This window comes from Carcharodon carcharias, chromosome 14 (assembly GCF_017639515.1).
Source record: "Carcharodon carcharias isolate sCarCar2 chromosome 14, sCarCar2.pri, whole genome shotgun sequence".
NCBI classification, from domain to species: Eukaryota; Metazoa; Chordata; class Chondrichthyes; order Lamniformes; family Lamnidae; genus Carcharodon; species Carcharodon carcharias.
The window spans coordinates 42,072,185-42,086,864 of NC_054480.1; the positions used below are offsets into that span (position 1 = coordinate 42,072,185).

Sequence of the window (14,680 nt, forward strand, 5' to 3'; positions counted from 1 at the left end):
TACTGTCATTTGATTGGTATAGGTTCTAAACTTTGTCTTCATATTCAAACTACTTCGTCTGTCGCTGAACTGTAGAAAATGCACAATCTGATATGTGGTACTGAATAAAATTTAATAATTGTAAGTAAATGTACAAAATTACAACTACATGTAAGGTTAGTTCACATTTCTAAATATGGTGCCTATCATAGTTTTCAGATAATTAATTGCTTGAAATGTAATGATGTTACAATTGTGGGAACATTTAAAATGTTGTTCATTTTAAAACTCACAGCTGACTGCCTTCTTAATACTTTGTCAGTATGAGCAATTTATTTGTTACTAAGATTAAGACCGTCTGGCCAGCTGCCTCTGCTGCTTCCTTCCCTTTCCAGTGGCTTAACGGGCCAAATTTCCCCGCTGCCTGGCCCTGAACTTGCACCTTTCATTAGTTTCTCTCCTATCAGTCCTCATGGCCTCTCTGAATTCGCCTTGTCCATGAGGCCCTCATGCTGCTTTCTAGAGCCTATTCCCACCAAACCTCCAATCACCCAACTTCCCCTCCTGCTTCCCATACTAGTTAATATTATTATATCTGTAGATACATATCTGTAGATCCTCTACCCCTCCCCTTTAAATCTGCCATCATCACCACTTTCCTCAGGTAACTGTTGAACCCTCTGACCTTGCGAACTACCACCCAATCTCCAAAATCCTTTTCCTCTCCGAAGTCTTAGGTTGTTACCTTGCAAATCTGTGCCCATATTTCTTGGAAATCCATGCCTGAATCTCTCCAAGAATGTTTCTGACCCTGCCTATTACTGACAGGGGAGAGAGGCAAATTGAACCCCTTTATTTTTCTTGCCTTTCTGTAAGGAGAGATGTTTTACTTTTTCAAATAGACTATGCATGTTTCTCCAAAACCTCTGTTTATGAAGTCAGTTTTAAAATAATTCACAGCAAACTTTTCAGGTTAAATCAGGAGTATTGTTTATTCATAAATGGGAATGATTGCTGCAGCCACACACACACACACACACACACACAAGCTGTGTGTTCACAAGGAGATAGGAAAGAAAAGAGCTTACAACTAAGGAATAACTTGGAACCAAAAAACAATATTAATTCATATGAATGCCAGAGTCCAGTAAGGGTTCCTTCATGTAGGAGTTAAAGTTCAGGCAGATTCAGCTAGCTGAAAGCAGGAGTTGCCAAATTCCTTCAAAGTTTGTGATGACACAGCCTGAGGAGGTTGGTATCCAGAGACTTGGTTCGCTCTACAGGCAATGGCAGGAATCTGCCAGAGAACCAGGCTTCAAGGAGGTTTAGACTTGAGGCAGGCTTTGTTGTCAGCCTGGAGTCCTGCTTTGGTGTTGACAGGATGGATGTTAATAGTAGACTACCCTGGCAGTCCAGAATGCAACAGTGAAACTTTCCAAAGGCAAAGGAGCCTAAGTCATGTGGTGTTGCCCATTGATGAGTCAGTTTCAGGTTAACAATCAGTTTCTATGTCTCTGGTCAAAATCCATTGTTCACATTAGGAGATAGTGACTATTAGCACCTCCACAGGTCTAAAGAGTTTTGATGGCTCTCTCTTTGTTATAAGTTCAGGCTGGGGAGACGGACCTTCTGCTGCTCCCTTGTTTCATTGATTGTAATGGGTCCACACAATGATAGGTGTGAGATTCCACAAGGATGAGGGTTGAGCTTTGTCTTGTAATTACAGTTGGAAGTTTCTAGAACTGTAGCCAACTTATAAATCATGTGACCTGTGGCAGCCATGTTTTGGTCCAGCAAAGCCTATTTTTAAATAATCAAAAAATAAGGTTTGACTTACACGGTTTATGATCCCTTTCATGTCTTATGGACATGACACTGCCACAGTACTGAAATGGCTCTTATTAAAGTTACAAATGATACTCCATGTGACTGTGACCATGTATCATCTGTCCTCGATCTTCTTGACCTTTTGAAACAGTTGATCACACCATCCTCCTTCAATGACTCTCCTCCCTCTGCCAGCACTTGTAATGTCTTCTCTTCCTGTTCCCGCATTATTACCTCGCGCTCTCTCAAAAATCAATCCTTGGCCTCCTCCTATTTCTCACCTACATGCTGCCATTCGGTGACATCATCCAAAAACACACTATTAGGTTCCACATGTGTGCTGGTGATACCCAAATCTACCTCACCATCAATCCTCTTGACCTTTTCACTATCTTTAAATTGTCAGGCTGCCTGTCTAATATTCAGTATGAGCAGAAATGTCCGCCAACTAAATATTGGTAAGCCCAAAGCCATTATTTTTGGTCTCCCCCACAAATTCCATCCCTGACTGCTTACTCCATCCTTTTCGTGGGAGTTCTCTGAGGCTGAAACAGACTATTTGCAATCTCAGTGTTGTATTTTACATTGAGGTGAGCTTCCAACCACATATCTCTGCCATCCCTAAGTCTGCCTGCTTCTATCTCCATAACATTGTTCAAATTCGTCACTGCCTCAGCTCATCCATTGTTGAAACCCTCATCCATATCTTTACTACCTTTAGGGCTGACTATTTCATTGCACTTCTGGCTGGCTTCTCACCTTCTATCCTCCATAAACATAAGCTTATTGAAAGTGCTGCTGGTTGTATCCCAAATCACCAAGTCACATTCACCCATCACTTTTGTACTTGCTGACCTACATTTGCTTCCAATTAAGCAATGACTTCATTTCAAATCCCTCCATGGCTGGGCCCATTCCTACCTTTGTAACCTCCTTCAGCCTTTGAACCGTCTGAGATATCTACTGCTTCTCCAATTATTACCTCTTGCACATCCAAAATTTTAATTGCTACAAGACTGACAGCCATGCGTTCAGCTGCAAAGTCCCAACACTCAAGAACTCCCCCTCTAAACCTCTACACCACTCTACGTCTCTCCCCTCCTTTAAGATTCTTCTTAAAACATACCTCTTTGACTGTGCTTTTGGTCATTTATCATTAGTATCTCCTTATATGGCTTGCTGTCAAATCTTATTTGCTAATGCTCCTGCAAAGCATCTTGGGATATTTTACTACATTAAAGATGCTATACAAATGCAAAAGCAAAATACTGCAGAAGATGGAAATCTGAAATAAAAACAAAAATGGCTGGAAATACTAATCAGATCAGGCAGGCCATCAACTTGAAACATTACCTCTGTTTAGTCTCTCCACAGATACTGCATGACGTGCTGAGAATTTCCAGCATTTTCTGTTTTTATATTGTATACATACAAGTGGTTGAAAAACTAAAGCACATTGGGATGTGACGAGATGTTTTATACATTTACATTTTCACTCCCCATTCCCAAGGAACATGAAAAGTCATTAATTTAATTGAAATAGTAAACGTCCATTTATCTATCCGATGTTTACAGTGAGCAGTTCAATGAATCAGATATTAAGATATTGCCCAAAGATTTGCTGCAAGTGTGATTCAGTGCATTGGACCCTTTCTTCAAACTGCTGCATATAGCTACAAACCTCTTTAAAATGTCATCTATAGTTCAATTGGCACATGGGGCAGGAATTTTCAGTCATCAGGCGGGTGCGGTGGCTAGGCCTGGGAGCAGCCGTGAAATGGACTGCCACCCGTGATCGGGCTCCGACCACAATTTCATGCTGGCAGGCCAATTAAGTCCTGTCAAGCGTGAAACATGGCTCCGCACTGGCCGGGAAGGGCTGAGCGGGATCCTGCCGGCCACTAGTCCAATGGATCCTGGACGTCCAGCGAGATGTGCGGGAGGATCTGAAAGAGATCCATGAGGGTAGGTGTGCCATGATCTCTGTTGGGGAGGAGTCCGTGCAGAGCATGAGCACTGCGTTGATCGTCATGGTCGAGCGCACTGCCTCCTCCATTGAGTGTGACTCTCATGGAGAGGCAGCTCCAGGGACAGAATGAGGGTTCTGGGATTGCGCTTGGACCTGCAAGCCCTCACTCAGGTGGTCAGTGTCAGTGTGGGAGATGGATGAGGCACCCAGTATCCTAGCTAGGTGCCCATCCATCAATGGTGATCAGGGATGTCCACAGTGACCTCACATTGGTGCGTGAGCTGCCTGTCATCTCTGTGGGCTTCTCTCAGGGCACAGATGATTTTATGTTCAATTTTGCTTACTTTATGCATATAGGTCTGATGTTGAATACCAGAAATGTTTCTGTTAAGATTTTTGAACAGTCAGAATGACATAAATTGCGTTTTTGTCTTCATTGCCTGAGTATGCTTCACCTTTTTATTTCATTGGTGCAGGGAATGCCAGTATGTAATGCTGGACACAGGTGGCTCTGAACATTATTGCACAGGTAGCGAGTATTCTTTTTGGTCAAATGAAAGGGTCCTTTCAGACAGCGGGGATGGAGGTGGCACACGTTTGAAGCTGATCTTTGGTAGCCTAGCTGAAAGAGCATTAGATCAAGGCATCTCCCATGTCCCTGCCTCCCTGGAGGTTACTGAAGACTGGCTCCATGCCCCCAGCGTTCTCCTCACCATGCTCCTCTTCAGACTCACTACTGGACTCATCATCTATGGCCTGTGCAGCTGCATCAAGATCCTCTTCCTGCATTGGGTCCCACCCTTCCCAGTGCCAGATTGTGGAGAGTGCAGCATGTAGCCACAATCAGTGACACCCGCTCTGGGGGTATTGTAGTGCTCCCCTGAATGATCCAGGCATCAGAAGTGCATCTTGAGAAGACCGATGGTCCTCTTTACTACCGCCCTTGTGGAGGCATGACTCATATCTTGTCGCTTCTCTGCCTCTGTTCTTGGGTGGTGGAGAGGTGTCATGAGCCACTTTTTTGAGGGGTAGCCCTTGTCACCCAGCAACCATCCATCCATCTGGGCTGAGCACTGAAGTGCCTCAGCACCTGGGAGTGCCTCAGGATGTACACGTCATGGGAGCTGCCCGAGTACCTTGCACAGACTTGCAGAATCTGCATCCTATGGTCACACACTCTCTGCGTGTTCATGGAGTGAAATCTCTTCCTGTTGACGAAGGCACCTAGCTGACCTGGTGCCTTGATGGCCACTTGTGCAGTGTTGATGGCACCCTGGACACGGGGGAACCCAGCAATCGCTGCAAAGCCTCTGGCTCGCTCAGCTGGATTGGCCTCGTCCGTATGATAAAGAATAAGGATCAGGACCCGCCTGAACAGAGCTTCTGTCACCAGTTTGACACAACTGTGGACAGTTGATTGGGAGACTCCACATAGATCCCCCACTGACCCCTGGAAAGAGCTGAGCATAGAAGTTGAGGGCTGCTGTGACCTTCAGAGCCACTGGCATGGGGTGTCCACCCACATAGTCGGAACTGATCTCGAGCCCAATCATCTGGCCAATGGAGGTCATGCTCTCCCTTGAGAGGCGGAGCCTCCTTCAGCGTTGCACCTCGGACATATTGAGGTAGCTGCATCACTGCCTGTAAACACTGGCAACAGGAAATTGGCATCTTCTGCAGCTTCCTTGTGCCTTGGAATACCTGCTGATCCTGCGCCCCTTGTGCCTGCACCTCTCCTCCCACAGGTCCCTCCCCTGCAAGCTGCATTAGGACCCATGGCCTCCACTCTCTTCTGCCCCTCTCTTCCTCATCAGAGGAGGTGCCTGCAGTGGAAGGCTGCCTGATACCTGGAAGGGTCCACATTGTCTGAATCCTCCGAGGGCCTTACACACAGAAATGAGCCCTGAAATGAAGCCTGGAAATGCTGAGAATGAAGCTCTGAAAAGAGATGTGACTGCCAAGTACCAATAAGCAACCAGCTACAAACTATCTCCAAAACTCCTAACTACTCACACAGCAGTATTGCCAGAGTCTTTTTATCCCGGCCTTGAATGAGGTTTGTGAAAATGTCGGCTGGCTGCCTGCTTGTTTTACGAGCTGGAAATCACACTTGCAAGAAAAAAATCAGTCAGTTGGACTCTTAAGGGCCTTAAGTGGCCGCTTAATTGATCGCGGGCACAGCCCCGACACACGCCAGCCCACAAAGCCAAATATTGTGCGAGTGCGTGGTGGTCAAGATGCTCACCTTATGTCATCATGCGCAATTTTACACCCGATCCCACAGGGTGTAAAATTCTGCCCATGGTGATTGTCAATGAGAGATGCTCATCCACTTAGTTCACACATTTTGGTCAGATGCTGTGTGCTATATTTGTTTCTTAAATGACTCCAGGTTATTTTGCCACCACTATATCCAAGAGTCCTTTCACACTATTGTTCACTCTTTGTGACCTTGATATACCTTTCCCATATCTACATAAAATTAATTCCTCCTCAAGCTCAAGGTAACAAAGATAAAGATTCTGCAGAATCTGCATTTGCTGATGGAAAAAAGTGTATGTGGAGGTTGTTGCTTTGAAGAAAGTGAAAAGCACTATCAAGTGGTACTCTTACTTTCTTTTATGGTTAGTAAAAGTGTTTAGGACACCTGTCAACAGCTGCAGAACAAAGCTTTTTCACAGAGGCTTTGTTGAAATAAGCCCAAGGTGGAGTGAGCTTTCACAAGTCCTACCAGCAAGGTAGTAGCACTAATACAACTACAAGCCACTAGGTGAGTTATTATTGCTATTGATAAAAACAAAAAAACTGCGGATGCTGGAAATCCAAAACAAAAACAGAATTACCTGGAAAAACTCAGCAGGTCTGGCAGCATCAGCGGAGAAGAAAAGAGTTGACGTTTCGAGTCCTCATGACCCTTTGACAGAACTAGTTCTGTCGAAGGGTCATGAGGACTCGAAACGTCAACTCTTTTCTTCTCCATTATTGCTATTGGCCTGCCCTATATCTTAGAAACATATGGAATTGATAAACTTTCTAAAATTAGAGGTGCACGGTATATAATGAATAAACTGCTGTATGTTACCAGCTCAAAATTGTAAGCTGGTGTATGGAAACTTGGAATTATAGTTTGTGAAAATTTGAAATCAACTTGAAATCTACATGAATCCTCCTACTTGGAATGCCAGTTGAAGTAAAGATAATGAATCATCTGTGCCCAAGTCTTTCTTATGCCCAGAGAAGAAACCAGGGCCATGAGCAGTTTAGTCTATTGTGAGATGAGCTCCTTACCACAAGAAATCATGGGCTTAAAGGGCACAAGAAATAAATCAGAGTCATATTCTAAGAGCTGTAGCCCCATTTCAAACTTCCCTTATTGCGCTGCCTGTTCTCATGCACACCTTAGCTCTATTAAGTAGGTTTGAATCCTGTCCACAGCACTAAACATCCAGTATGCTGCCCTTTCCATCTGTTTTGATCTCTTTAGCTTTTTGTTAACCAAGAGTAGTTGCACTTCAAGCCTCAACAAGACATACCATTTTCCACTGCTCTTTTCCAAATATCTTTGCATAATGGAGGGTTTGGTGAGAGCTGGGTGAAAATAGGGAAAAGCTATAGGAATCAGGTCTGTGGGAAGGAAAGGAAGCTTACTCAATGTGATATTCATCATGAGCTCAAGCCTAAGAAGTATGATTTTAGGTTTATGAGTATTTGTGTAAGTTATTATTACTGCATAAACCAAAATATTATGTAGCCTGTGCTAATAGAATTGGTCTGTGTAACAGATCGCTCAGGGAGTCAGAGTTGCTGTGGCAACATGCACTTTCACATGCATGTTGGGATCTGGAGCAATGGATAGTGAAAGTATTCAACTTCCTTTCCATCACATGGCTGACCAGGAATCTCACCTGCTCTTATCACCTGCCATTGGCATGTACTGGAAGGATTTACAGGTTGATAATCAACTTCTGAATGCACCCTCAATGGCCATCAAGTCCTGGGGTAGGACTTGAATCCAGAACTTGTGACTCGGGAACAGGATGCTACACACTATGCTGCAAGACTTTCTTTGTAACATTGTTCTATATTTCATTTAACAGGGTTGTAGACCAATCAGAAGTGAATTGAGGCTAATGAGATTTGCTCATCAGAGACACCATGTCATGTAATTACTACTGGCCAATAAGAAGCCTCAAAAGAAGAGTACAGTTTTTTTAATACAGCAAAAAAAATAATAGTACATCACGCCCCACCCTGCAAAATATAAAATATAAACTTTGAACAAATTCTTATATAGAACCAAGTTTTCAGAAACTGTTACAATAAATTATCAATGATTTCTCAAACATATACAATGCAGACATAAAGAATTAGTAGAAATACCATGATTCAGATTATGCTCCCTGTACAGTAAAAGTCCAGTCAGCCTTAAACGGGCTTGCTTTGGTCGTTTCACCCTTAACCCGGGGATTTTTTTCTCTGTTGCTTTAAAAATGTTTTTAATCATCAACATGATCTTGCATTACCTCCACCACACTAACCACTGGTTCGGGTTGTCTTACTGTATAAAACCATGTTGCTCATTGGATTTCACTACTAATGTCTGCAAGTTTCTTCATGAAGATGTCAAATTTTATTCTAAATGAATGCACAGATTGATTGAGTACCTCAGGATTATTAATTGTAGCCAAATGCAAATAAAAATCACACCATGTTTTTTGAGTTACATCCTAAATTTTCTTTCTGTTTTGAGCTATATCTCACACCTACTCTGCGATGAAAAATGTTACAGCCCCATTGATTTTTTTGGGTCAACACTGAAAAGCTATTCATTGTCCAAGGTCCTTTGGTCTAAGTAAAGGCACTCAGATCAATTCTTTTCACTTTAAGTCATTAAATCTTACTCTTAAACGAGGGCAGGAAATGGTTATGTTCAGCTTCCTGCCCAAGAAGCTGCTTGTAACACAAATTACATCAGTGTGCTAAAAACAATTCCAACAGCTAGAGAATATTTTCAGAATCACCACTAACTGTGCAGTAAGGTAAAAAAAACAATGAATCATCCTTAAATCAAGAGTTCAAATTATCTTCAAATTTCTATTAAAATCCTTTAACATTAACAAAGTACAAATCCAATCTTTACACATCTCATAGCAAACATCCTCCTATAACTGATGTATTTTATATAATTTTCATTTTACTTCACAGGCTGAAACTTGTGTTCCTCTGGAAACAATGAGAACCCACCAACATTTGTCTCGAGTATTTATTTCATTTTATTTAAACAAATTGCTGTTAATCTCAAGAGACTTGGTTCTGTGATGTGGCTTTGTTGTCACATAAAGCACCATAGTTTCAGGTAATGGCTCAGGTCAGAAACTAAAGTACAAAAGAAGGTTCAGGATCAGGCTATGGTTACAGCACTGATTGTTTTGGCCTCTATGTGGGAGAGGTTTGGCTCAAACGTTTGATTCCTATGATCAAGTGCTGCTTGTGGCAGCATTTGGGATTACTTTAAATATCTTTTTTTAAAGGAGTTAAAGTTTGCTGCAAAATGCAATGAATCCTGTTCCTGCGTTTGTCAGCATAGTATCTGTGACTGCAGGAACCAATCTGCAAACAGTCAAGGTCTCTTAACTATTGGTTTTCAACAGACGAAAGGACAAAACTCAATTTTTGTTACAGGTAATTTTTTTAAAATTTGTTTTTTTGCAGATAGCAGTCTATAATTTCATCCATGTATTACTTGGGCAACTGATTAACCGAATAAGTTAAATTCTGTTATTATTACACAAGACTATAAAAGTTGAGCTAAAGCATAGCAGAGATAAAGGGGGAAAAAAACACTCACACAGCCCCCACTCCTCCACTCAAAGAACCAAACGTTGCTTAGTCTTCTCACAGCATTGTCCTACATCAGAGGGCTGAGTTTAATGCATGGTCTGATACAAACTGGAATACCTTTTTTTAAGTAAAAAACTAAAGATATAAACTCCCTTTATTTTAGTTTCAGGTTGTGGTATGGCTGTGATGGGTAAAGAGATGATGTTTGGTTTGTGGAGATCCTCTACAGCCTCCATTTTAGTGTTGTCACTATGTGACAGCTCAGTAATGAGTCACATTTGGTTATTTACAAAAGGAGACATACTTTGGTGACCACTAGCCCACACATCTGCATTCCAAGAATTCTGCATCTCAATTCAACCGGAGCCAGAATCCACAAAGGTCACAGTTGTTACAGTGGACACAGTTGTTTTTAAAGTGTATTCTCTTCCAGTTCCGCTCCCCAGCTTTTTCTGTGAGGCAAGGAGAAACAAAGTCATCATTTATAAAATTACACAATAACTAACAGTACGATTCAGGGCACCAGCACAAAGCTTCTCTCTCTGATCTTTTCAGGCCCTTCAATTGCATTTGTGTTTGATGATTATAATTAATAATGTAATTTCCAAAGTAATAATGTACCTTACAAATAAAAAAAAAGCTCTGAATAGCTGCTCAACATGTAAGAGAAGTTAGCTTCAGGCATATTGTATTAGAATACAAATAGAGTTCCGCAATTGAAGGAGGCAAGATTAATACCTTCTTCCACTTCACTCCACTCTGCTGAATTTTAGCCATATTGCTGTGGAAAGGCATTAACCGAGGGACTGAAAGCATGGTCATCACTAGGTACAGCTGCACACATCCTGGCAGCTGGGTAAACAGTAGGATTGGCCAGAAGGAAGCAGTTCCCTCTTTCTTTGCTTCTGTCCCAAAGGGAGTAATGGTCCAGAGGACAAAAATAAAGAGAAGTATGAGAGGGAGACATAACCCAAATATTATCTCTTGCAACACATTTAGAATATTCAATGCTAATCTTTACTCCTTCACTTCAGTCAAGCTATGAAGGGACACATAGGAAAAAGCTCCACAGCACTGTACTCTTAGTGAAACAGAAAATAAATAGCCAGTTGTCCACATAGTGTTTCCCATTCATAAAGTATGCTTCATTCCCTACATGCATAGAAATCATGTGATTCCCCATCAGCATATAAAGCCAGCTCTTTGGACGAGGGACAGACAGGAAACTTGGCAAAGACACACAGAAACTCAAGCACTTCAGCTGAGAGCATTGGAGGGAGGGAACTGTGAGTATATGGAGAAGAAATTATATTAAAAAAAAGTGAGAAAGGACCAGCGTGATGGATATGTGATTGGAAAGCTGTTATCCTACAAATCCTTCATATACAGGTAGTTACACCAAAACAACATTTTAAAACCAACCTGAGGCACCTTTAGCTTCAAATTTGGCAAGGACAAGAAATTTCTATTTTTATTCTAGCTCTTTCAAATTCTGTAAAATTGAATACATTTGGGTACTTTACTTCTCTCTTTCCCACAAAACAGGATGCTCACTGTTGCTACCCATGAGGCATTTGCAAAATCCCGTTTAGAAACCTCAAGTATCAAACTAGAGATATTAACACCAAAATTATTCCCAAACTGACTATTCTGCAAAGATGTTAAACCTCGTACTTCATTTCCACACATCCAAAATAAACACTTATGCTACACTTTGGCCAAGGATAAATCTTTCATCCAAAAAAAACCCCACAAACATCTTGCCCTAGAAACCTGCCCAGCACTCACTCTGCATCAGATTTGTGCAGAACATTATTAACCTACACAGTGTATTGTATAATTCTTCCATTTGCTGCTCAGAGATTGAATGCAAGTATCTCATCTTATTTTATGGCCATAACTCCGAACAATCACATAGGTAATGTTCTGACAATGCTACCGGGAAAAGAAACACTTCAGCAACTAATATTGAAATGCTATCCAAATGCACAGGGGGGGGTTATAACATCAGTTTGTGTTTTTTTTAAAAAATGGAGATATGACGATGGAGTTTTGCACATTTAACTTTGAGAATCAGGGAAAACTTAATGAAAACATTCCCTCAGAAGACTAGGTAGGTGGGGAGTCGCTAATGTGGTACATATTCTGAAAAGAGGAGGTTTGATGTGGAATGAACAATTTTTGTTGTTATTTTCTTGTGAGGCAAACCCCAGGATGTTGCTATTTCTAACCTGAGCAGAGTCTCAGTTGAAGGTATTTTCACTGGCTCTCCCCCCTGTTCTGCTTAAGATGATGAAATGTGAATAAAACTTCACAATACAGTAAACAGAACTCTCCTGAACGGAATTTGAACCAAATTTCATTTCTTCTTTCCACCACAAAGATAAACTAAACATTTAGAGAGATTATTAGCCCAGACACTTACATAGCTCCTTCAAACTCCACCTTTAATTCTTTTCTTCGTGCTTCATTTATTGGATAAAAATAAAATATTACTAAACCAATCAGCAGCAGGGTTATTGGGACTGGTGCTATCAGCACCTTCAGTGTCATTGCCACAGCTGGAATGTATGCACAGGAACCTGGTCTGTAACCTGAAAAACTGAGCACACAAATAATAGAACTCCTATGAGCTCTTTGTGTTTGTAATATGTCACATACTATGAAAGGTTCTATACACAAACAATGATACTGTATACAATTACATATATGACAAAGAACATATAAACCCATGAAATGACTAGATGCTGCAATAAGGCAACCAGGGACGGATTTTCAGAGAGTTGGGAAGACTCCACTGGTCTTTAAAAATAGTGGGTGGGGCCCAAATGCAGAAATCCCACCATTTCCGACAGATATAATATTTGCTGATAGGGGAAATGGAACAACAGGGCATGATTCATACAAGCGGGGAACCCTAACTCAGCAGGGCTATAACCCACAGTGTGGGAATCACAGATTGATTGAGTAGATGTAAATGCTGTTGAAAAGGTTTGTATAACTGTCGCAATCTGAAGTTGTTTTAGACGCCTCATTCTTTAAACTTTAAAAAACAGGATGCAGCTGTGAGAGTTTAAAAAAAAACCCTCTGCTTTGATAGGTACAGGATAGAAAAAAGTAACATCTGGTCATGCAGCTTCAATACAGTTCTTTGTTGGCATTTCCCCAAGAACTATCAATATGTTATTATGAATGCTTAGCTGAGTTTTAAAAGCTACAATTATCTCAGCCAGGGATTCCAAATTCACAGTTTGATTGGAAGCTTAAAGAGGTGAGTAAAGGATTAGCTGTCTTTGATGTTGGTGCAGAATAGAAGGTTGCTTTTTTTTTATAAATGATTAACCAATTGAGGAGATTTAAAAGCAATGAATAGGAGTTTTTTCAGTATCAAGCGTGTAGGAGAGGGAGCTATATTAGATTGTTAGAAATTTATTTTTCTTATCTCTACATGGCTCCTGAGCTCTGTCTTTGGGGGATACCAGGCAAGTTGGCATTGAGTAAGCCTGTAACCCCTTGGAAGTAGGTAAGGTGGGCATGAGTTGGCATGCTGGGTATGAGGGACCATGGAGGAGTGGGTTAAGAACCTAACAATTTATAGAATGACTGGGAAAAAGTCCCAGAGAGCTGAGGCAGTCCTTCTAACCAGCCTGCCTTGGTACGTGCCCGCCTGTCCTCCCAGAGTGAAAGTGGTATGTTTTGAGGTACTTTTTACCGAGGCAGGTCGTGAGTGGGGAAATTTCCTGGCTCAAGCTACCTGTGTCGGTAGCCAAAATCCCCCGCCCACCAGTAGTACCTATGTCATTCTGGAACACTGTGATTTACAATGAATCAGCACTCACCTCTGTACATCTCACTTACACTAATATCATTGAATTAATTTAAAAAGACTACCAGGTTGGATTCATTTGCTTGTCAGTGCAACATTCAATGTAATTGGGAAGCATCCTCAGAACAGCATTAGTCTTCCCTTACCAGTATTGGTCCCCACATACTCCATCCATAGCATTGGCAATGTAAATTATAGTACTCTCACCCATGAGTCAGATTGTTGTGGAGTCAAGTTTCATTCTAGAAATTTAGGATGACATTTTAATGCAGTGCTGAGGAAGTGCTGCACTGACAGAGGTGCTGTCCTTCAGATGAGTTATTAAACCTATGCCTTCTCTGGTGGACGTAAAAGATCCCAAAGCACATGCCCTGTACTACTATAATTAAAGATAAGAGAAAGCACAATGGGCCTAAACAATAATTCTAACCCTTAATATAGTGAAGTTTAAGAGTGAACAGTGAAACAAAATTGGTGAAATGCTAATGTAATATCAAAAAAAATAATTATTTTTATGAAAAACAATAAGAGATAAGGGAGTATCCTTTTATTATCTTTCATTCAACATCCTAGTCACACTGCTGGAGTTGAGCTGGTTTGCAACATGTTCTGTAGAAATCATGAGATGTGGTATGTGCCTACAGACATTTGTGATATCTTAATTACACTAAGACACACATGTTGCTGGATTTTCAATCACCTGTAATGGTGAGGACAGGTGGGGGCGTGCTTTAAAACTGTCACTCTGACATGGCATGTCAATCTTTTCACGCCTCCAGAATATGCTGCAATTTTCAAAGCGAGGATGGAATGGCAGGGGGTTGGGGTAGCTGGCAACCCATGTGCCTCCAATTAACTTGCTGTTAAGCTCATTAAGAGGTTGTTAATCGGCTGGAGAGGGACAGAATCAAATTTTCAAAACTGAGAACATGAGGAGCAGATTGTTTGGAACAGGTTAGTACACAGCAGTCAGGAGCACAGCGGGGGAGCCATTCGTTATCGTTGCGGATGATTTAAAGTCTTAAAAAATGGCAAAATTCAAACTAAAGTGCTCAAATAGTGGTACAAAGTTGTCACCGCTTAAGCCAAGCAGATTCATTTCCTGATGAGTTAGCATTTGGGTATCTGGACTCTGAGGCTGCTGGCTCTCTGCTCTCCTGCCTGCTTCATTTTGCAAGGCAATGGCAAGCGCAGTCATTGTTGCCGTCTGCTTTTGCAAATTGCCCTCCAGAGTCAGT

The 14,680-nt window shown here is 41.5% G+C and overlaps 1 protein-coding gene across 6 annotated transcripts in view; it reads right to left on the reverse strand.

The window, feature by feature from the left end:
• Positions 1-7,971: 7,971 nt before the first annotated feature.
• LOC121287167 (sodium-dependent lysophosphatidylcholine symporter 1-like) overlaps positions 7,972-14,680 on the reverse strand; it is a 49,857-nt gene continuing 43,148 nt past the window's right edge. For 4 of the 6 annotated variants that reach the window (XM_041204773.1, XM_041204772.1, XM_041204777.1 and 1 more), the window contains exons 13-15: positions 12,042-12,218; positions 10,355-10,521; positions 7,972-10,068 (exon numbers count right to left, since the gene is read on the reverse strand). In XM_041204773.1, coding sequence (XP_041060707.1) covers positions 10,386-10,521; positions 12,042-12,218 — 313 coding nt within the window. In that variant the 3' untranslated portion in view covers positions 7,972-10,068; positions 10,355-10,385. The remainder of the gene's footprint in view (positions 10,069-10,354; positions 10,522-12,041; positions 12,219-14,680) is intronic. The other 2 variants (XM_041204774.1, XM_041204775.1) reach the window with 2 other exon arrangements.